This window comes from Sturnira hondurensis, unplaced genomic scaffold (assembly GCF_014824575.4).
Source record: "Sturnira hondurensis isolate 20B ecotype Veracruz unplaced genomic scaffold, ASM1482457v3 Scaffold0024152, whole genome shotgun sequence".
Lineage (NCBI taxonomy): Eukaryota > Metazoa > Chordata > Mammalia > Chiroptera > Phyllostomidae > Sturnira > Sturnira hondurensis.
The window spans coordinates 8,971,042-8,998,496 of record NW_028096783.1 but is presented as its reverse complement, the minus strand read 5'-3'; the positions used below and the strand labels follow the sequence as shown (position 1 = coordinate 8,998,496).

General features: G+C 53.8%; 2 protein-coding genes across 4 annotated transcripts in view; one reads left to right on the top strand and one right to left on the bottom strand.

Annotated features, from left to right (window-relative positions):
• Positions 1-9,023, top strand: part of PKNOX2 (PBX/knotted 1 homeobox 2) — a 254,565-nt gene extending 245,542 nt beyond the window's left edge. For all 3 annotated transcript variants that reach the window (XM_037038201.1, XM_037038199.1, XM_037038200.1), the window contains exons 11-13: positions 4,781-4,857; positions 5,696-5,874; positions 6,825-9,023. In XM_037038201.1, coding sequence (XP_036894096.1) covers positions 4,781-4,857; positions 5,696-5,874; positions 6,825-7,051 — 483 coding nt within the window. In that variant the 3' untranslated portion in view covers positions 7,052-9,023. The remainder of the gene's footprint in view (positions 1-4,780; positions 4,858-5,695; positions 5,875-6,824) is intronic.
• A 9,974-nt stretch (positions 9,024-18,997) lies between these two features.
• FEZ1 (fasciculation and elongation protein zeta 1) overlaps positions 18,998-27,455 on the bottom strand; it is a 39,731-nt gene continuing 31,273 nt past the window's right edge. Inside the window, exons 7-10 of the mRNA XM_037038247.1 lie at positions 26,776-26,856; positions 25,302-25,377; positions 21,746-21,811; positions 18,998-19,334 (exon numbers count right to left, since the gene is read on the bottom strand). Of these exons, the coding sequence (XP_036894142.1) occupies positions 19,318-19,334; positions 21,746-21,811; positions 25,302-25,377; positions 26,776-26,856 (240 nt within the window). The 3' untranslated portion in view covers positions 18,998-19,317. The remainder of the gene's footprint in view (positions 19,335-21,745; positions 21,812-25,301; positions 25,378-26,775; positions 26,857-27,455) is intronic.

The window sequence follows — 27,455 nt, the reverse complement described above, 5'->3', positions numbered from 1 at the left end:
GATCCGAGTAGAAATCAGAGGGAGGGAGAACAGCTTGGAGACTTCAGGAGGGCGAAGAAAGGAAGACAGTAGATTATCAGGAGGGAAAACTAGACGGCGATAAAAATGAACCGCTACAGTTACATGGGACCACTGTGAAGGAATTCACCACGGAGGGAGACACTACCCACTGCATGATTTGTTTATATAGAGTCCAGAAACCAACTATGAGGCTTAAAGGTATAATATGAATACTAAAATGATAAAGAAACGCGAGAAAGTAACTGCCATGAAAACCCGGTTTCCTTTAGGGCGTGTGGCTGGGATGGGACGGAAGGGGGCTGACGGTGTCTTGTTTTTGACCTGGGTGATGGTCACGTGGGTGGTCATGATAACCCAGGAAGCTCTGCATTTTAGTTCTTGGCTTTTCTGCGTGCACACCGCTGTAAGGGGGCGGGGAGCAGAAACAAGACGATGAAAGAAAGGACGGGAGGGCTGAGCCAGGGCAGCGGGGGTAGGAGAGACAAGTTCCTGGGTGATGTACTGTGCTTCTCCATTCTACAAGGCTTGTTTTCTCCGTTTGAGCACCTCTGGAATCAGGTGCACCCTGCCATTGATGATGAAGTATGGTTTGTCTCGGGGACCCCCACCCCCGTGCTGCCTCCCTCTGATTGGCCCCTGAGCCTCCTAGAGCAGACGCTCGGTCATGAGTGAGAATGGTGTGTCTGACTCCTGTGTTGTGCTGGTCATGGCCGGAAATGGGAAGGGGACGCTGGCTCTAGTCCTGCCCCACCGCCAGCAGGGAGCAGTGACGCTGGCCAGCTGCTCCTTCCCATGAGCTGTGTCCCTTAGTGACCGGGCCCACCGCAGGCTTGTCGGCGTTGGCTAGGAGGTGGAAGGATGGAAGGATAATCTCGGGTGGGCTTTCAGTGACCGAGGTGGCCAGGGGCCTGTAACCCAGCCCTGGCAAGCTTCTCTCAGACCCAAGACCCTGGGGCAGAACCCGTTTCAAACTGAAAGATGCCTCCAGCTTCAACAGAGCCCAGGTGGGACTTGACTTGTGGGGCTGGAAAGGGAGGTGTCAGAGAGAGGCGGGGACAGTTGGGGTTGGATTTCTGAGCACCTGCTCGGGGTGGACCCTACAGCTCCCTTCTCTGGAGACTGAGTGCTCAGCGACATGAGGGTGTCTGGGAGGCGTCTCTGCGTGATCTCGTTTGATCGTCCCCAAAGCCCCAGGGATAGACACTCTTTTGTTATTTTCCATGAAAGCTGAGGGAGCCGGGGATGGAAGATGGGAAGCAGCACGTTGCCAAGGTCACACAGCTGTGGGGGGTGGGTGCAGGACTTGACCTCTCCAGAGGTCATCGGGCAGCATGGCCAGGGCGCGGTGGTTCCCCCGGTCTCGTTGGATTCCCCACCCTGTCCTTGGCCCCGAGCCGTTCCAGTTGTGCTAAAAGTAGCATTGACCGAATCCAGGTCTGTTCGGGGCCAGGCTATTTTGATTGTGTCCTCAAGAGCCATCTGGTCCGAGGCGGCGGAGCCGTGCCGCTCCCAGGGGCACTCCCATGTGGCACCAGGAATGTCCTGGCTAACACACCTGTCCCGGAGCGGGACCAGCCGCTGCGGCTCACCCCATGGCCTCCGACACACGCCTCCCAGGATACGGTCCCAGAAGGGAGGGGTGTGGGCCTGCACTCTGGGAGGTTAAGGGTTGGTATCCTCAGCCACAGAGAGCAGCCGGCCGGCTTCTGTGATGCCCCCTTGCCCCGCTCCAGTTAACGGAGGAGTCAGTCTGTGGGTTTGTGATGTCCACTCTGCTCGGAGGCCCAACCAGGAGCCCCCTAGAGACAGCGAACGCTACCCCTCCATGGGAGGCTGACAGATTTCCTTTATATTTTTATTTATTTATTTTAATCCTCACCTAAGGATATGTTCCATTGACTTTAAAGAGGAAAGAAGGAAGGGGGGAGGGAGAGGTGGAGAGAGAGAGAAACATCAGCCAGTTGCCTCCCATATGCACCCCAACCAGGGATAGAACCCACAACCTAGGCATGTGCCCTGGCTGGGGATTGAACCTGCGAACTTCTGGTGTATGGGATGACACTCCAACCAGCTGAGCCACCTGGCCAGGGCTGGAGGTCATTACAGTGGAAGGATTTCCATCCGACTGGCTGAAACATAAGTCCTGGTGCAGGGCTCCCGCTGGGAGGCCCATCCGCTCCTTCACTAGGATGGCCATTCTTCAAAGTTCACAGAAGGCCCATGTCCATGGGGAGTCCTCTCTGACTAGCCTGGCCCCCCTTCTCTTAGCACCAAGAGGACTGCACACTGCCCTTGAATAGAGGGCTTCCCCTTTTGCCTAGAACCTTCCCCACTGCTTTCTTAGCGGTCATGCATCTCCCACCAGTGGGCACCAGGCTGCAGCGGCCTCCCCGAACGTGCAGGCGGGTGGACCACCATGGTGGGCAAGGCCAGCTTTGCTCTGCCAAGGAAATCGGCCAGCCGTCTTCTTTTTGTATTGGTTCACTCATCTGTTCCACACACGGACATTGAACATCACTCTGCCTCTTGCTGGCCTGGACACTGGAGACACGACGTCTGATAAGACCGGGCCCCTGCCTGGGATCAGCTCCCGGGATGGCGGGAGACACCTGTTACCACCTACTGCTACTCTGACTGCTAAATGCATTCGTTCAAGTTCAGCGGAGACTAACTTTGCCACAGGGAGTTGGGAAAGGCCTCAGGAGGACCCTCTCTGTGACAGATTCACTCATGCAGGGAAAGAGGGGGAAGGGTATTCCAGCGCAGGGAACAGCATTTGCAAAGGCATGAAGGCAGGAGAGGGCCTGGAGGGGCCCAAGGGAGCTAAAAAGTCTCGCTGTGTTCTCAGACTCTCTGGCTATGGACAGGAAGGCAGCTGGCTCCTCGGTAAGGGGGACGGGACCCCCAAGGAGCAGTGGCAGGACAGGGCACCGCCCTCCCCAGAGGGCCCTGGATGCACAGAGCCCAGCTCCTCTGCCCCGTGGGGCCCGCAGCCTCTCCTTGCAGCCTCCCCGCCTCCAGCTTCCTCCCGATCAGGTGAAACTGGCTCCTCCTCACGGACGTGCTCTCCTCCTTGTTAGCATCTTCATGTTGTGCGGCTCGCAGGGCCTGCGTCCTGGCTCAGCAGTCGGGCCAGAGGTGGGAATTAAACAACACCTGGTTCCAATTCGTTCAGGTGGGGTGCCGAGGCCACAGAGCAGCGGGCCACCGTTGTCACTGATAATGAGGCCCCCCCAGGACTGTTGATCTCAGACTTGCTCCTCAGAGAGCCTTACGCACCTTGCGACACCCTCCAGTGCTAATAACATGAAAAACCGCCTCTTACCGAGCACTTTGCAAGTGTGATTTCATTTGATCGTTAGAGGGCTCTGGGGTGCAGGGTTCAGGGACAGACTCGCCTGAGAGCTCCCAGGTAGTCAGGATGGAGCCAGAATCAGAGGCCCAGCCTTTGGGACGTTGGAAAGCCCAAACACCGCTTTCACACCACCTCAGCCTTAAGGCATAATCCTGGCCCCCCTCTGCCCTAGGAGCCCCAGAATCCCCTCCGGCTTCCAGGGCAGCGCTCTGACCCATTCAAATACCCATCGCCCCTGCATCACATGCCTCCCAGGTGTCGGTGTTGTGCAAAGGCCCGAAAAGACACAGAGACCCAGTTACCATGTGGCTCTGCAGCCGGGGTAGCTGGACAGGCCCCCTTCCCACTGCCCCTCAAAACTCCCCCACTGTTTAACGTGGCCTGTTCAGCCTTCCCTACCCTCCGGCCAACACCCTTCTCCCCCCTAAGCTTCTGGGGCACTCCTGACCCACACCATGGCCCCCACTGTTCTGTCTCCGCTTTCACTCAGCCGCCATCGTGCGTCACAGCATGTGGACGACGATGACGCGAGAGGACGTGGTCTCTGCCACAGTCTCCGAGAGAGACTCGTGTGTCATTCATTGGTGCACGGACTGAGGTGCCCTGGAGACTGTGTGGACCCCTCACCCCTTCCATGCTCACCCCCGCCTGCCACTGGCCCGGTCTAGGGCCGTGATCACACGGGGAGGGGGGGAGGCCTGGACTCAAATCAGAAGATCTGAGCTCCAAACTGGGGCCACTGCATAGGAAATGAGGGTGAGGCCTTCAGTTTCTGCCTCAGCAAAGCAGGGATGACGCTGCCCAACTGGACTGTCATGGAGTGTTGGCGATGTGCTTGGATAAGTGAGTAGGAGCAGGAAAACGGTTCACCGTTACCCGTGTTCTACAAGTGGTCTGGATCCTTCTCTGTGCCTCTGGCTTCCCAGGAGGTTTGGCATAAGCCCGGGCACACAGTATACACACAGTACACATCAGTTCATTCACGTCGAATTGACTCATTTCGCCACCTGCTGAGAGTCCTGTGGGCTTTCGGTGCCCCTGTGAGTCCTCAGCCCAGCTCTGCCCGCCCTGCCTGCCAGGGTGGGTGTGGGGAGAGAACCAAATGCAAAAGGTGGAAAGTGCCTTGGAGGCGATCAATATCCGCCCACAGGGAAGCCGCCCTGGTCCCAGGATGGGGGGCTGCGCTGAGAGCCATGCCCCCCTAACTGTGGCGCCAAAGGCAGGGGCAGCCGCTTCCCAAGCCATAGGCCCACGCTTTGGGAATTGAACATTCCACTTTCCCTGTTTGGGCTTCCAAACCATGGGGGCTGCCTCGCCCAGGTAGTGCCTGTAGGTGGGCATGGTCCCTGAGGGGGCCAGGCCACCACCTGTCCCCCCACATGAGCCCTTCCCCTCTCGTTTCAGCACCCCTACCCCACGGAGGATGAGAAGAGGCAGATCGCGGCCCAGACAAACCTCACCCTCTTGCAAGTCAATAACTGGTGAGTTAGCGTCGCTCGCCCAGAGACTCACAGATGTGGGGAGGTGGCGGGGGAGGTGCCTGCTTGGCAGGAGAATGCACAGCAGGGAGGAGAGACCAGAACGCCCAGTCCTGCCTCAGTTGCAGCCAGTGCCCCCCAGTCCACAGGTTTGGACTGGAAGTGGCAGGCCAGGATCCCACACAGGCCCTTGTGGCTCCATTTGCAGCTTCTCAGCGCCCTCTGCTGGGAAGCAGTGCCAAGAACATCACTGGTTAGAAAACGCGGTCACCTGGTCTACCTCTCTCTATGTGAGCTGATAACCGCAAACCAAAACATCTGCAAAGGTAGGAGTGGGAAGGAAGAGGCAGAGTCAGCTGTTCTGACCTGCCAGGGACCTCACTTTCCCCTCTCTGTGTCTGGCTGGGCTGTCCTAGGAATCTCAGAGAGAGGGGTCTGGCTGGAGGGGAGTGTGCCCGAAGGCTGGCTCCCTGATCTGAGCCCTTGGCTGTCTGCAGAGAAGCCAGAGGTTGGTGCCTTTGCAAAGGGGGGCGCTCCCTTCCTCTGTTTGACCCTGATGGGTCTTGAGTACAGGTGTCCGACCATCCTCCTGCATTCGCCCTGCGCTGCTTCATGCTCACCGAGTGATTCCTTGAGCTCCTCAGTGCCCAGGGCCTTTCCCCAGCTGGGCTTCCACCCCCCCAGATCAGACCACAGTCTGTTCTGCACAGCACATCAGCTGTTGAGAGTCTGGAAGCAGCTTAGCCCTCTCTGCACGCACACGCGCACACGGGCACACATACCTGTGGCCACCCACCACCCAGGAGTGACTAACCAGGTGTCCACCCTCGCCCCTGGGCAGGTTCATCAACGCCCGGAGGCGCATCCTGCAGCCCATGCTGGATGCCAGCAACCCTGACCCCGCCCCTAAAGCCAAGAAGATCAAGTCGCAGCACCGGCCCACTCAGAGGTTCTGGCCCAACTCCATCGCGGCAGGTGTGCTGCAGCAGCAAGGGGGCGCCCCAGGGACGAGCCCGGATGGTAAGGCCTGGGGCTGAGTGGGTTCTAGCCTGGGGGCTGGTGGGTGCGAGGCCCCTGGAAGTCCTTCAGGATAGCTGTGCAAAGATCCCAGGGCTGAACCTCTACCTGCTGGAGAGGCAGGGGCCCCTCTGTCGCAATAGCTGTCCCTCCCTGGTCCCCGTCAAAGACTGTGTGTAAGCCGGAAAGAAGGGGGTGTTTGCACAGACATTTTAATAAGCCCAAAGCAGTGGGGGAACCAGTGGGAGTCCATGGCCATCTGAGCCCATGACGGCTCCACAGAGCCCCACCCCCACACTCACCCTACGTTGCTCAGGGCCAGGCAGTGTCTGCACAGCTTCCCGAGTGCCAGCCATAAACACCAGACAGGCAGCCGGCTCATGAGCAGAGGCAGGAAAGGGCCTTGCCCTCCCAGCTGCCCCCTCCTACCTTCCTTCACAGGCACTGTTCTAACCGCCAGTCACCTGGTGCAGAGTGGGCGACACAGAGCCAGACACTACAGCACAGCACACGCGGACCACTGTGTGTGGGGGGGGGTGCCAGTGTGCATGCGTGTGTACACACCTTCCTGTACACACGCCTTCATGTGGTTGCAAGGTGGTTTCTACGTGATGGGCGATTGTCCTGTGAGGCGTAGTGGGAAAACCAGGCTCTGAGCCAGATCAGCCAGGGAGAGAATGCCAGTTCTCTCACCCCTGACTGTCACCGTGAGCTAGTGACTTCACTGTCTGAGGCTCCGTGTCCTCCTCTTTGGGAGGGATGATGACACCTCCCCTACAGGGTTGTTAGAGAGTCAAAAGCATGTAACACATTTACAGAGAAGGTGCTCGGTGATGGTAACTAGGAGTCATGCTGCTGGGGATGGGGTGGAAGGGGCTCACAAGTTCATGGTCGGTTGCTGAACTCTCCACATCTGAGGCCGAGGGCCTGACCTGCCCTCTTCTCTCTCGCAGGTTCCATCAGCCTGGACAACCTGCAGTCCCTGTCCTCAGACAATGCCACCATGGCCATGCAGCAGGCGATGATGGCTGCGCACGAGGACTCACTGGACGGGACGGAAGAAGAGGACGAGGATGAGATGGAAGAGGAAGAGGAAGAGGAACTGGAGGAGGAGGCTGACGAGCTTCAAACGACGAATGTCAGTGACCTGGGCTTGGAACACAGTGACCCCCTGGAGTAGTCGGTAGCCCAGATGGCACTGATCGCCCGGCAGGAGCGGAGTGTTGCCAGGAGGGTTTCAGGGTGGGGGGGCAGGGGACGTTGGCGGGCAGCACCGAGGAAGCTGTGTCCCAGCTTCCCAAAATCAGTAGCTTGAAAAAACACAGAGGAGACACCTGCTCCTTCCAAACTCCCAAGCTTCCATGGTACCCCATCCCTGCTCCCCTAGAGCCGCGGAGGACTCGGTTTGGTGGGGCCAGTCCATCCGCCAGTGAGGAAAGGCAGGAGTGAGATCCGGATTCATCAGAGTTCCAGGACGGATGGCACCCGGAGGCCTCCCCCCGTGGAAGGACTTGCTTCGTTTACAAGCCCTGCACTGTGAGGCAGATCAGTGCTGTTTGCAGAGAGCCTTTTCCAGGGGACAGAGTTAGGAGAAGAGACAGAGACTAGCGGGGTCTGGGTTCCACCCCCTGCACAGGTTCTCAGCTCCTTTGAGAGACATTCAAGGGCAGGAGGGAGCCCGAACATCGAGCCAGTGTCTGGAGGACTGGTGAGGCCTGAGGCATCACATGGTGTAGACCAGAGTGAGGCCTGGATTCCACAGGGCTCCAGCTCCTTCTTCCAAGGGCCCATCTCTGGGCTCCAGCAACCGTGGACCTGGGAGAGAGGGATGGAGCCCCCAGAGCCAACTGCTCTTCCTCCCTCCCTCCCTCCCGCCCGGTCTCCCGGAAACAAAGGGTACGGTGGTGAGCTCACATTGTAGGAGATTAAGAGGAGTCCCTTCACCTGGTTTGGCTCCAGGACCCAAGGAGGCAGCAGGACCTGGGCTAGAAGCCGCATCGAAGTGACTTTGGGGAGCACACCTGTCCCTAGGCGGTCAAGGAACTGAGCTCCTGTAACAACAGGACAGTGGTGTCTTATCCCAATGCTCCAGCTCTCGGGTGGAGCGCCTCATCCGTCCCACCCTCTCCCCGCAGACCACCAGAGGGGTGGGGCCCGGTTAGCCTGGAGCCCTTCCGCCCCTGCTCCAGGCCCAGGTCAGCAGCCTCCACCCCGCTTCTTCATTCGATCCCTCAGAGAAGGCAGAAGAACCTGGAGAGAAGTATCCAGCCCAGCGAGGAGCCAGGGGTTGGAGAAGGTGCTACATGCCTCCTCCCATCAACTTCCAAAGTGTGGGGGGTGCCGCAGGAGTGGCCCCTAAGAGCCCAGTGGCACCCCACCCATCTCCCTAGCCTGCACCCCACCGTCACACACGGCCCTGGGGCCCCGGGGCTCCCGCAGGGAGGAGGCCCTCCACCATCTGCCCTGACACACACCCTCCACCCCAACTTCTGGTCCCCATGGTCGGTGCCCTTCCACCCCACCCCGCCCCTCACTCACCCCGACGGCTGTGAAGGCAGGACCGACCACACACGTGTTTCCCATTGAGTTTAATTTAACGGACTTGCAGTTTCACTGTACACTGTTCGCCGGCCATCTCCTGTGGCAGGACGTGCATGGCCACCTGGCTCAGCGTGAGGGGACCCTCGGGCCCTCTGGGGGCTCCCCTCCCCCACCTGGTTGGGGCGGAGCTGAAGGACGGCCACTTTCCTGAGGTCTCCCTAAGATGAATGTATTTCTTCCCCAAAAGAGCTGATATTTAATGTTTTAATAGGGATTTTTGAAAAACAAATAACCTTATTTATAATCTTGACGATTCAATCATTTTTTACTCCCTTTTGATGCCACAGGTAGGAGAAAGTCTAGCTTTTTGGCACCGTGCAGCGGGACAAAATACATTTCCTTTTCCGGTTGGTTCTTCTCGTTCACACACACCGGCACGCATGCACCGACGCGCACACACCCACTGACCACCGCAGCCCAGCACCTGCACACACGTGCCCACGCGTCCTCCCAGCCCCTCCACCTGCCTGATGTTATGCAACCTCCTGATGTATCCACCAAACCAGCACGGAATGTGGCTGAGACGTTTCCAGTAAATCTTATTACCCACAGTGACTGCGCTGCGTGCTGCTCTTTCTGCGGTCAGCGGGACTGTGGGCTTGAGGAGGCTTCAGCTTGACCTTTGTGGAATAGGCACCTTGTGGAGGGCGGCAGGCAGAGGGCTCTCTGGCGACCTCAGGAGGGAGACTGCCAAGTTTGGCACACTTGCCACGTGTGTCTAGCTCGGAGGCAGAGAGACGGGGAGAGAAGCCTGGAGGGCTCCCTGTGCTGCCGCTCCCGGCCACCTTCCTCAGGACAGTGGGGAGCTCAGAATGTGGGTGCCTTCTTCTACCAGCTTCTGCCTCCCTCTGGAGGCCTTGCTTTTCCCCTCTCCATCCTGGGCTCCGAGGGTTTTCCTCACTGACGCTGGTGCCACCGCTGTGCCCCTGCCCTCACATGCCCACCTTGCCCTGCCGAGAGCAAGTTCTGGCCGCCACATTCAGTCCTGGCTCTGCCTCCAGAGGGGAGCCTGCCCTTGAACCCCAGAGTTCACGCTAAACTCCCTGGGGTAAGATGAAACTTGGGAGCAGCTTGTCTCTCATCTCTCCAGGTGAGTGAGAGGCAGGCTTTGTCCTCACCTTCAGCCTAGGGGTGTCCTTCCCCCGGCGCTGCTGCATTGCTGCCAAGATGTCCAGAGCTTCACTTGGGAGCAGGAGGAGGAGTTCCTGTTTATATTTGCAAAGGCTGTGGAGTCTGCCCTCACCCGTGGACACCCAGAGCCAGGCTGCGTGAGGATGGGGAAGGCACTGGTTACTCAGAAAATGGGTCCGCAGCAGCTCAGATGCTGGTGGTGGCCCTGCGGGTCACTGCTGTCACTGAGCCCAGCCCCCACCCCACTCGACCCCTCCCTGTCACACCCGGAGAGCTCCGCATAGGGCCTCCAGCGAGTGGGGCAAGGCTCAAGACCTGAAAGAAGAGGTTCCCTTAGAACCTTACTTCCAGAGTCAGGAAGCGGGCAGACTTTAGAAGTCTTTTCCAGAGAACACGCTATTAAAAGATAAGCTATAAAAAAAATCCATGGCCAAATGAGTCTATGATACTATGTTTTGTTAGTGATGTTTTAATAGGCACATTACTATATAAAGCCTCTGAAAAGACCTGCAGGAAAGAAACATGTTTAACTTTGTTCAACCTGTTCCCCACGTTTATTTGCCTTTTGGCAAGCCATATCTACTCAGTTGTAGGAGTGTCCCCTAAAACACACTTCAGGGACCACTGTTCCAAGAAACTACAGAGCAGCCTGCCGCAGCCTTCCCCACCCCTTCCTAAGTTTTTCTCCCACGTTCTGCCATCTCTCGGCCATGCTGCCAACCGGAAAAAAGACTTCTTAAGTCATTCAAGGTGTGGGCGGTTACATTTGAGGAGGCAGGGACCCTGCGCAAAGCCCAAACCCCATCCAACCCGAGGAGGTGTGCGGCCGTCCCTGGGGACGTGAGATGGGACAGTGTGCCTGGAGAGAAGGCGGGGGCAGAGCTCTTTCCCCCAAACAGAGCCCTGACATCAGGGCCATGGGAACTCTTTAGGCTAACTGCTGGCCCCAACACCCATCCTGGACCGTTCCCATTGGGAGAGTCCCAGTCAAGGGAGCTGATGCCCAGAGCCGTGCTTCCTATGGCCTGGGATGGGATGAGGTGCAGGCAGTGGTGCTATCACGTGCCGTCTGCTTGGGCTCATTCATTCGGTGTTTACTGAGCACGGACTCTGACCCAGGCAGTTTTGGATGCCAAGGACACAGTCGTGGTCCAACAATGACAGAGCTCTTACCTCTAAGGAGTTTACGTTCTCGTACAAGACTGAAACTGAACCCCTGGCTGGTGTAGCTTGGTGGACTGCGTGGGCCTGCAAGCCAATGCGTCACTGGTTCAATTCCCAGTCAGGGCACGGGCCTGGGTTGTGGGCCAGACCCCCACCCAGTAAGGGGTCCGCAAGAGGCAACCACACACTGATGGTTCTCTCCCTCTCTTTCACCTTTCCTTCTCTCTAGAAAGAAATACATAAAATCTTTTTTAAAAATAAAAGAAAATTCCTCTTTCAGAAAGGAAGAGCGCCTCTAAAAAAAAGATTGAGACTAAACGTGTGCTCAGGATGTCCCCTAGCAGCTAAGATTAGATGTCGTCCTAGGCATGACCTCAGACTCTGGTATTCCGAGGGGCAGAACCAGAGGCTCTCACATCAAACACGGAGGCAAGTCAAATTCAGCTTGCAGGTGCGTTTTGTTTGGCCCATACATTGTTTTTAATTTTTTTTGTAAAAGCTTGCACATAAAAATTCAGATTCCTAGTTTCTCTCGAAACATCAGGCAATCGAGTGGCTCAGGACGTCTATTCACGCGAAGTAGCCACTGGGTGTGGTTGGGCCGCGGCAGCTCCTCCCTGTGTGGTCTCCAGGCCCCTGGCAGCGGCCACTGAGGCGGCCCCCACACTGAAACTGAGGGGCAGCGGCCAGTCCCCAGGCTGGCCCTAGTTGGTTGGCTCATTGATTAGTTAGGCGCCCCTTTCCCACCCCCACTTTTTTATGCCTTTCCAAAATTTGAGTGGTGTTTTTCTAAGAGTTTATTTATTTATTTATTAGAGAGAGGGGGAGAGAGGGAGAGAAATAACAATGTGAAAGAGAAATAGTGATTGGTTGCCAACCGGGGACCGAACCCACAACCCAGGCCTCTGCCCAGGCAGGGAATGGAGCCAGTGACCTTCCACTTTCTGGGATGATGCCCATCCCGCCGAGACACGTCACGGGCCAGGGGTGAGGGGTTGTTTTTAAGAAGGGAACTATTTCTGTCTGCCCATTGCTCCATCAAGAGAGAAAACAGATGGCGCAGAAGGGCTCTGCCTTTGGAAAAAAAGAAAAAACAGAGATGACATATTGTTGGTGGAAGTAAAGATACTTTTGCAATTGATGGTGTACCAGTTGCAAAGCGTACCTGTGTCTCTTTTCAGACATCTCCACTCAGGTGTTACCCACCCACCTGCCCTCTTACAGGCCTTCGGAGCCTCAGGGCATAAAGCAACCTAGGTCACTTGTTATAAATGCAGATTAGGCCCCACACCCATCTCTCCCCAGGTTCTAGGTAAGATGCCCGAAGACTCCGAGAAACCTCACTCTCAGAAAAGAGTTTTCAGTTGCCTCTGGAAGTTCCTGGTGTGAACTTCCTCTCGCTATACGAACTGCAGCGCCCTGAGCCCGGTACGCATTCAGTAAGCGTTCAGTGGTGCCTGCTCTGTGCCTGACATGGGGAAGGGACACAGGATAACTCAGCCTTGCAGAGCGTCACAGGCCGAGGGGTCCCCGAGGACTGGCAGAGGGAAGCCGATCTCATCACGCTCTGTGTGGCTTTTCACTTTGGCGTCTTCTTTCCATCCCACAGACGACACAGATTTTATTATACCACGTTCAAGTGTAGGTATCTTATGCTTTCTTATTTCTCAGCCTCTCTCTGAGCCGATCTCATTTAGCCCCTTTGCAAATGAAATGCATCTCATTAAACCAAACCCATTTAGGACAATGCCCTTCAGGTGTGTGCATCTTCGTACGGCTTCCATTTAAGACAAGTGCTTGATTTATTTTTCATCTCATTACACTCTTTAAAATTATATGCATCTCATTACACGCAGTGCACTGAGACCACTTATTTCGGGTGTAGACATTACACCTGGTATTATCAGGCAAGATTTTTTTCATTCATTACCAGCCTTGCGATTTATGTTCATCTCATTACGATCAGCCATTTAAGACAATTCCCTTCAGTTGTGTACTTCTCATTATACCTTTTCATTTCAGATGTGTTTTCATCTTACTGCACCCAAGCATTATTCAGAGAACTCACTTCAGGCGCACGTGTCTCACATCCACTTGTTATTTTGTGAATTTGGGCTGGTTGTTTCTCCCCATAGTATTGCAGAATTTTTGTCATACCAAACCCATTTATGGCCTGTGTGTGTCCAACCTGTGGCCTGAGGGCCACACGCAGCCCAGGATGGCTATGAATGCAGCCCTGCCCCAAATCGCAAATTGACTTAAAACATTATGAGATTTTTTTTGTTTTGTTAGTGTTGGTGTATTTAATGTGTGGCCCAAGACAACTCTTCTCCTTCCAGTGCGGCCCAGAGGCGCCACAAGGCTGGACACCCAGGACTCCATTCACTCGTGGGCCTTCCATGCTTTTTTGCAGGAAAAGAAGAACACTGGTTTTCCCTGGAGTTGGCCAAGATGCTGCGAATAACTTCCCCTTACACACAGGGACCACCTAACGCTTTCGCTGCCTCACTTGCACGCCGAGGGGGTCAGAGGGCGTGGGCGCCATGCTCCTCTTCAGCGGACTGATACTCTGCAAAACTCTCGTCCCGGGATTCCAGGACAACGCAGCCCCTTCCCCAGCTCCTCCTCCTGGACAAGCCCCGCCCCCTGGCCAGCCCGCTTCACCTGCCTTGCTGCCCTCTGGACTGGATGCTGCTGTGTGTCCACATGTTGGGAGGCGATGAAGTAACTTCGCTCTCCTGAAGGAATCTGCCTGGCACCTCCAGGTCCAGTGGCGTCTTGTCTCCCCACAGCTCCTATCCCAGGAGTCCTCAAGAACCGCGCCACAGGCAAGTTCCCCTCTCAAGCTACTTAGTCAGACTCTCCGAGGGTGGGGCCAAGGTAGGTGCATTCTAAAAGCTCTCCAGTGACGCCGAGCAGCAATGGCACCCAAGCCCGATTTCAGAAAAGAATCTGCAGCGCAGTTGCTGGGAGCCCAAAATGCCTGATGCTCTCAAGGCTGCCCCTCCCAGCTGTGTCTGCACGTAAGAATCCAAGCCTGGGAGGAAAAACTCATGTCTCAGCCCTGGAAAGGTCACAAAGAGTCAGTAAGCCCAACCTGCCCACACCATCAGGCGTCCCGTCCTCAGCACTGTAAACGGCCAGCTCCCCTTACTGCCCAGTGCCTCTCCGCACAGGAAGAGCAAACTGCCGCCCCGAGCCGCCCAACCCCCACTCCCACCGTGATCTGAGCTCTGCCTTCTGCAGACACACGGATGACGGGGAAACGCTCCAGACTGCGCACCTGTGGTCTTCAAGGCTTGCTTACTACAAGGGGGCGACACTTCCGGAGATCGGGATCGCCTCTCTCGAACCTCTCGGGTTGGTCCTCCCGTCCTATCGTGTGGCCTGGTCACAAAGCGCCTGCAGCTTCTCTAAGGGTGTCTGGTGGTCTGTCCTTTCCCCTCTGTCACTCCACCAGTCTTCTCACCGAAGAAAATAGAATCTTCTCTCGAAGCACAAAATGAACTTGGATTTGACCGTCACTCCTCCACTGCTTTGCACTAATGAACTTGAATATGACACAACTCCTGCCTCTTCACTTTTTGTCTTCGGCCAGGGTTCCCCGAGGCCCCCAGCTCTAAAATCAGCAGGTGCCAGGTGTCGTGGAGCAATCAGTGAGCCGGATTTTGTGAGGATAAAGGGTAATAGGGATAGGGCTGATTTTAGGGGAACAGGTCACACCCTGTCATTTTGAGTCATTTCGTTTTTAATTTCAGGTTCTGTGTCCAACGAATTGAAACGATGATCAGATCCCCCAGGCTCAGGAAGCCTTAGGGCCAACTCTTTCTCTAAGCTTTTCAAAGTTCACGAGTAAAACAAAAGTCACAATGGATTGAGCATGTAGCATACACGCTAGATACTGTAGATGACTCCAAGTAACCCTGGACGTTTTGCTAGTACTACTGTTAATATTATTGTCCCCATGTCCAAATGGGGTACCTAGGGCTCAAAGACATTAAATAGATGATCTATGTAGTAGAGCTAAGGTTTCAACCCAATGGCAAACACACACTCCTCCTGGGGGTAACTTTTCTCCCTAAGCCTCCGCTTGACCAGGGCTGGCCCTCCAAGCCAGGAGAGGAGCCCCCACACCCTTGCTTCCTGCAATCCCGAGAGCTACCAGCAGCCCAGCCCGGGGTTAGTTCCTCTCCGCTCAGGTCCCAGATGAAACAGCACTCAGGGACCCAGATGCAAACCTTAACCAGCTTCTCCCAGCATCCGCCCCACCCCGCAGCCCACCAGCTCCTAAACTTGAGCCATCTACATTTGTGGGGAGGGGAAAGGACCTAGGTCCCCTCTGCAGAGGAAGTGGCACTGTGTGCTGTTCTAGGAACTGCTCTGGGGGAGAGGCCTCTGCGGACCGTCCACAGACTGGGGTGCAGAGGCGGCAACAGGAGGTCCACTGCACATTTGCTAATGGGCACGTGTCAGACTGAGGCGTGAGGTCAGTGCCGACAGCTGACCTCCGAGCCCTCCGAGCCCTCGGCCTGTGCGGGTGACGCCTTCTAGCCTGTCAGAGGGCAAGGCCAGGTTCTTGGTGTTTTTCCGGCTTGAATGCTGCGGGCAGAGGAAAAACCAGGTTGGAAGATGGAGGAAGAACAAAGAGAAGGGAGCTCATGTTTGGGGGAGAGAGAGAATGGGAGCCTAGATGAAGTGGGAGGGGCCCCACTGAGAGCTGAGGACAGGCCAGGGCCAGAGGCGCTGTCAGACCAGGTCCCACTCCAGGAAGGGGAAAAGCAGAACGCGTCTCTTCAAGGAGGAAGAGCAAGAGGATAAAGTGAAAACACAGCGGACTGGAATGCGGACACCGGGTTCTTTCCCTGACTTGCTTCTCCGGCTCTGCGATTCACCGTCCTCTTCTCCGGCAGGTGGAGAGCTGAGGAGAGAATGAGGATGGGGACACAGGGTAGAGGAAAGAGAGAAAGAAGGAAGGAGAAAGGGAGGGAGGGAGGGAGAGGAACTAGAGGTGCACATGTCTCTGGGGTTTTTCAGACAAAGCTATTATCAAAATGCCAACCAGCTCCTGCCTGGTTAATTTGCATATTCCATGCTGTGCTCTTTGAAGCAAGATGAATATGCATGAGGGCTTGGGCGCGGTGTGGAGCTGCTGAGCTGTGGGCTAAGGTGGCTCATTGTTCTTTCGAAAGAAAGGCATTAATGTGGAGCCACAGCCCCGTTCTGGTCCTGGGAGTGGCCTGTGCTTCCCCTCTCCGGCAAAGGGAGGAGGGCAAGGCTCAGGCTCAGACAGAAATCCTAACGTGCTCTCACCCTCCCAAGAAAATAAATAATCAGGCTCCATCAAGAACGCGAGCGTCTTTTCTCCAAGAGCAGCAGTTAATTACTCTCCACGCATACTAATCACAGAGGCTAGCTGGGCAAGGACAGCCACCTCTCCTGCCTTCCGCGGAAATCAAGTGCAAGGAAAGTGGGTGCTGGGCTCCCTGCTTACACCTTTGGTGAGACACCACGTGCCCCCAGTGGCAGGACTCCCTGCCTAGCACACAGTGGGTGCTCCCAAATGGCCACCAGATGGACTCGCTGATGTCCTTGAGGACTCAGTTTATCATTCATCCTAAAATGGCTGGGGGCCCATCCTTCTCACTGATCGCCTCCATCTCTTCCTCCTCCCTGGCCACGAGTGGATGATGTTCCTGCTGCAGGTGCGATTCCAGCAGGAAAAAGGTTGATTTAATTTTTTAATCCATTTTATCTCAATGGCATCAGGGCCACAACACCCTTCCTTCTGGGTTTTCTTTCTGAGATATCACATCTGTCTCCCATCCTGAAACAGAACTACAAGGACGGGGAATGTGGGGAGAACCTGTCTGGAAAATGGCTGGGCCTCCTTGGATTGGATCCTATAGGATCAGATCCTCTCAGCTTGGCACCGGTGAAGGCCACTGCCCGGCTCTGCGATGGAGCTGCCATTCCTAGGACTTGAAGCGAGTAGGCTCGGCCAAATCCACCTCAGGGCCTTTCATTGATGGGAACACACCTCAGTTAAAGAGCCCATGGACCAGCCCTGGCTGGTGTAGCTCAGTGGATTGAGTGCTGACCTGCAAATCTAAGGGTCACCCATTCGATTCCCAGCTAAGGCACATTCCTTGGTTGTGGGCAGGTCCCCAGTTGGGGGTGCATGAAAGGCAACCACAAGTTGATGTTTCTTTCCTTCTCTTTCTCCCTCCTTTCCCCTCTCTCTAAAAAAATAATTTTAAAAAAAGTACCCAAGGGCCAGACCACCCTCCTCCCTACCTAGGAGACCACCCTGCTGAGCTGGCTTTCCAGGACCTCTGAGAGTGGACCTCTGGGGCTGGCCTTGAGTTCTGCAATCAAGACCTCAGGTCCTAAAGCAGGACAGGAAGCCGGGGGAGAGAGTGGCGTTCATCTGTGCTCATTCTCATACTACCTGTGCTTTGTTCAGGTTCCATCTCCCAGGGCCGGGGCTGCAGCCACACTGGAGACCTAGAGACGACCTTCTCCACGACGTACCACAAATACCAGCTGCCTGCAGACTTATCACGGTGCAGCTTCTGACTCAGTGGATCTGGGGTAGGGCCTGGAGTTCTGCGTTTATACTTTGGCAAAAAAGCCAGGAGAAATTGATTTACTATTCCCTCTCAAAGCCCCCATGGATGACAGGACAAGAAGAGGAGCCTCGGCTTCCCTCCTGGACACACCCCTCCCCACAGGGAAGGGCCTGCCTGCCACGTGAGATGTATGTTTAGCTGCCAGCAGCTTTGATGAGCTGGCCTGTGCTGCTTCAGACGCATGCTGGCAAGACAAACTGGGGAAAGGAGGGGCTGACCCAGATCTGACGAACCCGAGGCAGGCCGTCAGTGCTTCCGTTTTGCTGAGACTGGCGAACCCCGCTGTGGGCGGTGTTCACTCGCTCAGGGCCGCCCAGTGCCAGTGACCCCCTGCACCCTTGGCCGGAGCACCAATGAACGCAGAGCTAAAGTCACCCTGGCGTCAAAGTCTGGAACTCCCATCCGTTCGCTGACTCCTGAGAATGTGCACACGTACCTATTTGCTGCTCTTCCGTGGCAGGAGGAGCTCTGTGCGCACCCATACTCCACTCCATGTACATGCCCAAATCCGAGCTGCAGGCACTGGAGCAGTGCCCCCAGTAGGGGAAGTCCCCCTCCCCCCAGGGAAGGCCCAGAAAGCGAGAGGCAGGCACCAAGGATGCCTTCTGTTGTCACCTGTGTGGATCGTGGCCCCTGTGAAGTCACCACCCTTCATTCAACAAACACTGAGCTCCTAATTGTGAGCAGAGGTCTGATGGGATAAGAAACCGGATGCTGCTGCTCAGCACGGTCGTCTCTGACATCGGGGCGGAGCGGCACCCACCTGCCACACGCGGGCGCTGTGACGTGAGGCCATGTGTGGAGAATGCTAAGGCCAGGGGCAGGTGCTTAGCAAATGCTAAATGAAAGTTTTTGTTTGAGATAAAGCGGTGGCAATTGGCAAGGTTGATATCATTGCAGCTGGAGAAGGAAGCCAAGAGAGCCCTGGGTGTGGAATTGAGCCAGCGCCCAGATCCGACGGCGGTATTCACCTACCAGTTGAGCAAGGCTGGCAGCTGTCCGGCACCAGTGCTAGACACGGCACTCGAGGGTGACAGCCGCTGGAACCCCAGGTTGACATGAAGGGCAGGGCTGGGTATGCACGGTCATGGGATACGATTCCCGGGGGTCGTTGGGGACAGGCAGGAGAGCAGGTGAAGTCCCACAAGCTCCAACAGGTCACAGAGCTGCCTCCCTCCAGCCCCTGAGCCTCCAGGTCCCTGGCGAGGGGCTGTGGAGGACCTCTGGGAGCCAGGCCGGCCGTCTCTCCAGGAGGGGCGCAGCTGCCTGACTGCTCCTTGAGCTCCCTTTCTATCTGCTCACTCCACAGCCTCCCCACCGCGGACAGCCCCCCACCCAGAACTTCCCACCACACATCCTGCAGCTCCCTCTACAGTTGCCAAGGCGCAAGGTCTCTGAGCCTGGGGACGGCCCCCTCCTTTGTCTGTGCCACCTGCAGCCCCACTGGGACCACAGCGGTATGCTCCTATCGCTGGCCACCATGCAGCCACCACAGACATGGGCCATCACTTGAGGGAGCCGTTCTCTGGAGGATTGGTAATGGGGCTACCAGACATCACACTCCAAAGCACATGAAGAATATTAATTAAATGAAGGTTTATTTCAAAATTAGTTTAAAGTGTAAGCTGTTTTTGAGGGCTGGAGCCAAACTCCATAATGAGTGGCGAGGGCATCTGCCTCCCCCGACACAGGCGGAGGGCAGGCCGCATTGTCCCCAGCCCTGCCCCTTGTCATGCACCCAATGGTTACTAGGACTAGAAGCCAACAACAGCAAAGGACCCGCGCATTTGCACGTGTTTAATCCAGGTTAAGCTCTACACGTTTGAATACAGGCCGGAGGTTACGTGGTGTCATGCAGTCCCTGTGATGGAATGACTCTTGCTCAGTGACCTCCGCGGCAAGGCTGCTCCCAGGGGCGAGGTTAGGTAGGGCAGAGCACTGGGAAAAGAAGAGGAGAGGACAGAGGTCAAGGCACAGTGGCCCGGGCTGAGAGCGGGCAGACCAGCTCACCACCAGCATCCTCAGCAGAGAGCCGCCCCCTTAGAATCAGAAATAATCGCAGTCACATGTCTTTCTTGCAAAAGAAAGGAGAGCTGATGGCAGGTGGCTGTTTGGTGTCATAAGGGTGTGGTCTCCAGTGCCCGTCTGCCTGGATCCAAACCCTGGATCCGCTGTTTCTAATTCCACGACCCTAAGGAAAAGACTTCGCCCCTCTTACTTGTTTCTTCATCTACACAACAGACTGTGCCTTTGCCTACCCCAAAGGGTGGTTCAGAGGCAAGTAGACGGTGCCCAGTAAATGTTAACTAGTTTTATAAATTCACTGACATTTCAGCGGATCATGCGGGGAAAAGTCTAGCCCCCAGGTTCCCAGACTTACGGAACCCGTTTCTATAAACCTTCTTTGAAAATGTCCTTGGAGAAATTTGCTGCTCTTTTAAAACCTTTAAGAGTCAGGAGTTCTTCCCAATGTTTAGCCTAAATCCCTTCTGCAGAAAGTTAAGATTAATCTCTCTGATCCTTATGGAAACAATACAGTTCAGAAGTCCGTAAGGGAGCTCCACAGCCTTCTGAAACCCAGCCCGGTGGCGTGCGTGCGGAGCAAAAACTGGTGCAGCAAAGGATCTTGACAATGGCTGATTATCAGTGGAGACTGTTAAGGCCTGAAGACTGTGTCTCCCCCAAGTCCATATGCTAAAGTCCTAACCCCCCAGGACAGCTGTTTTTGGAGATGGAGCTGCTGAAAAAGGAAGGTTAAGGAAGGTCATAAGGGTGGCACTCTGATCTGATAGGATTAGTGTCCTTATAAGAAGAGACAGAAGAGAGCTCTCTCTCTCTTTTCCTCACGCACAGAAGGAAAGAGCACAGTCCACAAGCCACGCACGATGAGAGTCTTCACTAGAAAGCAAGTTTGCTGGCACTTGCATCATGGGTGTCTAGCCCCCGGAATGTGAGAAACTAAGTAGCTGTGGTTTAAACCAGGCAGTGGTTATTTTGTTTTAGCAGCCGGGGCAGATTACTGACACAGGTATCAATGCCACAGAAAGGAAGAAAACCAGAGCCTGTACATGTCTCTTAAAGGAAGTTCAGCACCATGAACGGCATAGCGCTCAGCAAGAATTTCAGACTGAATCTGATCACGTCTCTGGCTCTGCCAATGAACAGGAAGCACAAAAGATGGAAGGACACCTTAAATTAAACCAGCTAGCAAAGGCCAGAATGAGGAAAATCTAAGGGCAAACAACTTGCTTATTTCAAGAAAAAAAGTCAAGGACTAAGGAGAGAGGGGCAGGAAGGGGGAGCCTAGGCCCTATATTACAAGAGACTGAGAGACAGATCCATTTGCAGTGTAGACTTTCACTGGATCCTGAGTCAAACAAACTGAAAAATATATTATAGGGAAATCTGAACACCATTGGATAGTCAATGATATTGAGAAATGTTTTATTTGCCTAGTTGTGATACTATTGTGGATATGTTTTTCAAGAGTCCTTATGTTTTAGAAATGTATGCTGAAATATGTATGTATGGAAAATAGAATTAGGATTTGCTTGAAAATAATTGGAAGGGAGAAGTTAGAAAGGCTATTAATGAAACACAATTGACAATGCATTCCTAATTGTTAAAGCAGGATGTTAAGTACCTAAAAGTACATTATATCACTCATTCTGCTTTCATATTTGCTAAATAAATACAAAATACAATGAGAAATAGTTATGAAAGGAGGTAGCTCATTGTGACTCATGTTTGCTGCCTTTATGCAGCTGGAAACTGTTAATGGCGTCCTCACGCTTTGTTTTTCCCAACTAAAGAGCCCAGCTCCCCAGAAATGTCACAATCAGCCTTTTGTTGATTTAGCTACTTCTCATGTATAGTCACTCTGGTGACACAGGAGCAATGGAATCTTCTTCTCGGGCCTCCAAGCAACAGCCCAAGGCAAACCCCATGACCATGAGGGCCTTGACCTTGTCCCCTTGCCCCGCCCCCCCGGCCCTGCCCCGTGTGGGAAGGAGGCAGGGCAGAGTCCACACTGTCAGCGGGAGTCCTGGGGGCAGGGCCCAGAGGACCACTTCTGTTCTCAGAGGGCTGGGATTCTCTTTTTTTATTTTTATTTTATAAGATGTTATTTATTTGTTTTTAGAGAGGAGGAAGGGAGGGAGAAAGAGAGGGAGAGAGACATCAGTGCATGAGAGAAACATCCATCGGTTGCCTCTTCAATGTAGCCTAACCAGGGACCAGCCCTACGACCGAGGCATGTGTCCTGACTGGGAATCGAACCTGCGGCCTTTCACTTTGTGGATGATACTCAAGCAACTGAGCCACACCATCCAGGGCTGGGACACTCTTACCTTTTAAAATATAGTCGGTTAGCAAAGTTGGCACCTTTTCATTATCTTCCTTCATGGCAAAGAGAACTAGGGAAGGAGAGAAACAGAGATGAGCCGCGGTATCATCGAGGCATAAAGCTCACTTTTAGAGCCAAACAACCCACCAAGCCCAAGTGAGTAAGAAACGATCCAAGGAAACCAGACACTGGTTGAGCATTGAGCGAAAGTCTAGAACCGTTTGTCAAGAGGCAGCCTTCACCGCGGTGGTGAATATACCGAGAGTCGAAGTGCTGGTGACTTCCTTTTCTTTTTTCTTTATTTTTTACCTTTCTTTTTTGCTTTTGTATAATTTCCACGTCATCTCCTAAGTGGATATCTTTAATAGTCATAAAAATAAGGAAATAAAACCATTTTTAAAAAGAAGCAGCTTTCAGATGCAGTCCATCTGAATGTCAGAATGCATCACTGAATAAGCCATCACGCTGCCTCTAGACATTCTAGTCGTACAAACCTATCATCAGAAAACTCCCTCACCTCCAGTTTGTTGATAACAAATGAATTTCATCTGACAAATATTTACGTTCTATGTCATGCCCAGTACAGCACTAGAATGCGTGGAAACGCAAGATACTGATGGACCCAAAGAGCGTACAGACTTCTTATGGAAACGGGACAGGGCTCCACGGGACGCACACGATGAGGTGTTATTACAGCCCAAGGGCTTTTGATACAAGTTTTTAAAATAGCTTTTTCTGCTATTAAACTAGGTAGCATCTTCTCATGCTTATCATTCACCTTACAGAAGTCGCCTTGTAGAAAATCCTTTACGGAAGTGGCTGGGCCTTGTTTATAATATCAAAAAATGAGGGTAAGGAGTGGGTGGCTACTGGTGGATTTCTTCATCAACGATTCCTTAAATAAACTCTATCCCACGTAGTCTTTTTTTAAAGAGATTTTATTTATTTATTTTTAGACAGAGGGGACGGGAGAGAGAAAGGGAGGGAGAGAACTATTAATGTGTGGTTGCCTCTCTCGGGACTCCGACTAGGGACCTGGCCTGCAACCCAGGTGTGTGCCCTGACTAAGAATCGAACCAGAGACCCTTGGGTTTGCAGGTCAGTACTCGAGCCACTGAGCCACACCAGCCAGGGCCCACGTAGTGTTATATAGGTGTATGAAAAATGAGAGAGATCTATATGTAAAAGACATACTCAACAGTGAAAAAAGAACTTTTAAATAAACGATAACATTCATAGAAACACCTGGAAGAACATGCATGGAACCGTTAGAAGGTGTTATCTCTGAGAGCGTGACCACAGGGGATGCTCCTTTCTCTGTGACGTGTCCACAGTGTCTGGGTCTTTTCAGCGAGCAGGCGCCGCTGTTTGCCAGCAGAGAAAACAGCAAAGGCCAGCAGGCCCTGATCACTGGGGTGCAGAGGGAGCCCCGACCGCAGAGGCAGGTGCCCAACCCACATCCACGCCCTTGCTCTTCCTGGATGACCCTGCCTAGTCTTGGGGCAGGGTCCTGAACCTCGATCCTAAAAATCAGGAGAGGGTGAAGAACAGAGCCGGCACTGGCATGAGTCGGTGGCCAGGTCTGGAAACAGACTGAACCCGAGGACCCCCAGGTAATGGCTTCTTTTGTGTTGTTTCTTCTGTATTTCTGACATGTATTCATGTCAACTGAAGGGGCTGGAGATGCTTTGCAACTGAGCACAAGCCAGACCAGATGCTGCACCAAGAAGGCAGCCATAAAAATACAAGAAGGGCACTCAGCCAATAGGTGTCTGAGTTGATCTCCAAAATCCAAAATTTGTATGGGCTGTCCAGTGCCCACAGCTGGTCTCCGGCCTGTTCTGGAGTAGAGTACAGAGGAGATGTTGTCCACAAATCCACACAAGGACTTGTAAAAAAAAGCTCTCATAACCTACAGGAGAATCGGTATTCAGGAAAGAGGACATTTTTCTTCTTTTCATGGGAATAAAATATGGGACTGTGGTATATCCACAGGATAGAAGAGAGAGCCATAAAAAATGTTAACCAAATGTTAACTGATGTGACTAAAATCACGATACAAAATTTTATAGCCAGTCTAATCCCAACTACATGAAAAAGACATGAAATGTCATAGCTGAAGGACATCAAAACAGTAACCACAGTCCAGGGGACAATGAATTATTTATTTTCCTTTGTTCACTTTTCAGTATTTCCCCGGTATTCTAAGTGATTGATATACTCTAGCTACGATTGTTTAAGTGAGCTTAAAAAATGTCAGCCAACCCACTGTTTCTTAATTAAAATGAAAGGATTTCCCACTGAATTCCTTAACAAGGATCTGTAATAACTATATGGCTCTTCCTTTTGTTAGACCATGACAGACTACTTTGTGTATAGCAGCCTTCATCATTTGCCCAATTTATTTTCCAAATGCTGACTACTTGTGAAAACACGAACACCTATAAATGTTAGTTCGTCTCTATCTGCTCCTTGAAAAAAAAATCTTAGTGCATATTTATGCAAATTAAGGAGTTTAAAATGAGTCAGGAGGAAGCCAACATCTTTTGAATTTAAAATTCCGGAGTCTCAAGGACGCAGGACTCATCGATGTCAGCGGGATTTCTATTTGCCGGCACCTCCTGCTTTAGTTTCCCAAATTGATCAAAATGAGAACGTTTGGTCCCCTTTAGCCCTGGGGCTCAGCAGGCATCCGTCTCAGCTGGGCAGAGGAAGTTCCTCTCCCATCCGCCGAGGTACCCCCTGTGGCGGGCGCAGCGCCGCCCCCGCTGCGCTGCGGTGGGCTGGGCAGCCTGGCTGGTACGCCACTCACGCAGCGCTCAGTTGCCAGGGAGACGGACGGCTCCTGATTCACTGAGCCTGTCACATCTCAGCCTAGGGTTCTCTTCCTAAAAGAAGCAAGCTGACACTGATGGTTCACACCACGCGACCCGGCACGTGGGGGGTTGTAGTGATGGATGTATATAAAGAGATTTTACCTGCAAAAGGCTCTTTATACTCAATGCTTTCTCTCCTGGCTCGGAATGTTTATCAATATTTGACAATAGAGCCCAAGTGGAGGAGAGGAGGCAGTCATTTCTTGAAAAGAAAAGCAGACTCTCTTCTTTCCAGTCGGCCTTCCCCCACCCAAGAAACTTTGCTTCTCATCAAAACTACAGCCAGCCCCACAGACCGAGCTCCCTGCTTTGGGCACGCAAGTTCAGACCAAGGCGTGTCCTCAAGCTGCGGAGGAGAAAACAGGCCCTGCAGAGAACGCGGAGCCTGGAGAACAGCTGCTGGGAGGGCCAGAATGTCCCCGCGCAGCCCCGCCCCCTCCCCCAACCTTTTTCACAGGCTTATTTTCTTCTGGCAAATCTTTTCCCATGAGGGAACTGGGAGAGGCATCGCTGTAGAGTACTTTAATTTTGCCCCCCCCCCCCCAGGGGGAAGCGAGGCAACGCTACAGAGCGCATCTAGAACTGTTCCCCGAAATCTCAGGCCTGAAGCACCAAGGACGCAACTCACAGGGAAGGGTGCCGAAAAACGAGTAGCTGACCTCGCTGGGAATGAGAGCAACTCACTGTTTGTCAGCATCTGGAGGTCTTCCACCGACGGAGGCGAGGCTTTCTTCTCGTAAGGGATGACTGTGTTCAGGTACTACAAGACAAACAGCATGAGGGGCTTGAGACGCTGGCTGCGAGTCCTCTGGGGTTGAGACGTGTGAGACCACCTGCACGGGGCCTGTGCTCTTCCCTAGCAAACACGCTCCGTGCATGCTCGACGACACCCACGCTAACTCGCACAGCGCCACTTCAGGAGCTTTGTCTTTGGGGCGTGCCTCTTGACAAACTAAGACTTGACTGCCAGGACACACTGTCCCGCCATTCCAACCTGTGCGTTTTCCAGACACTAGAAACTCTTTGGTTACCTAAAAGTCCTGGTGAGATTCTCCTCATGCAGGCTGGGAGCATAGAGAGGGTGTTATATTTTTTCTTACCTTTTGTATTGCAATTTGGGAGTGAATGGTTTCTTTTGTCAAAATGACAGGCGACAACAGAACCTCAACCAGCCCTTGGACTTGAATGTTGGGTTTGCGCCCTCTGCTGGATTTGAGGCACTGCTACAACAAAATCCTCTCGGCGGGCGGGGGTCGGGACGGTGCGGCGGAGTATCAGGCACTAGGCCAGCAAGACCTTGTCAGGGGCTCTAAGGGCGGCCGGCAGAGTGAGTGAGAAGACCTCCCGACCACAAGTCAGAAGACTGTACGTTAGTCTTCGCTCTGCCCCTTGGCCCCCTACACACATTATTTTCCCTACAGCTGTGTGGCTTCGGGAAAATCTTGCCTGACCTCTCTGGGCCTTAGTTCGCAGTGCCGTGAAATAAGGGGACTGAGTTAAACATTCCTAAAATCTCTTCCCAGATTGTGTTCCAGGATCCTAACACTTAGGATTCAGCTCTCAACGTGTGTAAAACACGTACATAATTTACGTGCACTCACTGCACAATCTCGCCCTCGTCTATTCGCACACGGGCCGCCGCTGTTGTACTGTGCGCTCCACGGGTGCAGGAGTCGGAACTGCCGGAACTACCCATCTTTGTGCCTGGGGGCCCAGCACCAGCGGTCAGCGCCAGGCGGGCGCGCGGGGAAGGTTTTGAACACCATCTGAGTAACCAGAGATGCGTCTCAGGCACGTAACTGACCGCACAGAGCCAACTCGCAGAGGCCACCGCGTGGCTCACAGTCTGGGCAGGCGACTAGGGAGGAAGTTCCCGTGGGCGGGTCTAAGCTCTCCCATGGGACCGATCATCAAATGCGTTTCCCTTTTTATGCATTTAGTTCTTAAAACAAGTAAACTTGTAGGTCCACAAGCAGTGTCGAGTATCAAGCTTTATTCTGTTCCTCCTGCAGAGTAGATGCAACGTGAGGACCCGGGTCGCCGAGGCGCACCGGGATAATCCTATCGAATCGCCACTCTCTGCTCTGCCGGCGCGGGGTGGGGGGACCAAGTCGCGAGTCTAGGAGGAGGGGGCGGGGACCAGGGAGACAACTCGTACCTGTTTGTCAGTTCCCGAGGAGCCAAATGTCTGACGGATGCTGCTCTGCAGGATGTTCGAGATGCCTTCCATGCTGAAGCGCTGGGGGAGAAGAGACTCAAGAAATGCTGGTGGCCGCCCCCAGGAGGACTTGTGTGTCCTCCCCCAGCCACCCAGACCCATGACCCCCACCACTCGGCCCAGGCAACTGCCTCAGAGGCCTGCAACTGGACAGGAAATGTAAGACCTGGGCTGAGAGACAGGTCAAATGTAACCCTGGGCTCTCAGAGCATAAAGAGTCTCAAAGACTCCTATCCAAGCAAGTCACCCCCAGGGTCCCTTCATATCCACCCCTGCTGTGTAAATAGGAAAATACAGCCGTGCAGCAAAACGTGGACAGATGATGATGCAAAAATCTTAGGGAAGAAAGCAAAATGCCCAGTCATTGGGAAGGGGCAGATGTCCAGCAACGGTCCTTGTCCGGGATGCTTTTTCCAGATGCACCGACCCAGGCCCAGTTCAGTGGGTATGGGAGAGAGCAAGGCCAGGGCATTTTGAAAAATCTCCGTAGATAATTCTACCGAGCTTCCCTCATTAAGAACCACTGGTCTGAAGAATCCCGTCGATATAACAATAAAGCATCCTGATTTTCAATCCTGAAACACCCTACGGACAACCTACAGAGCGAAGTCAGGCCTCTA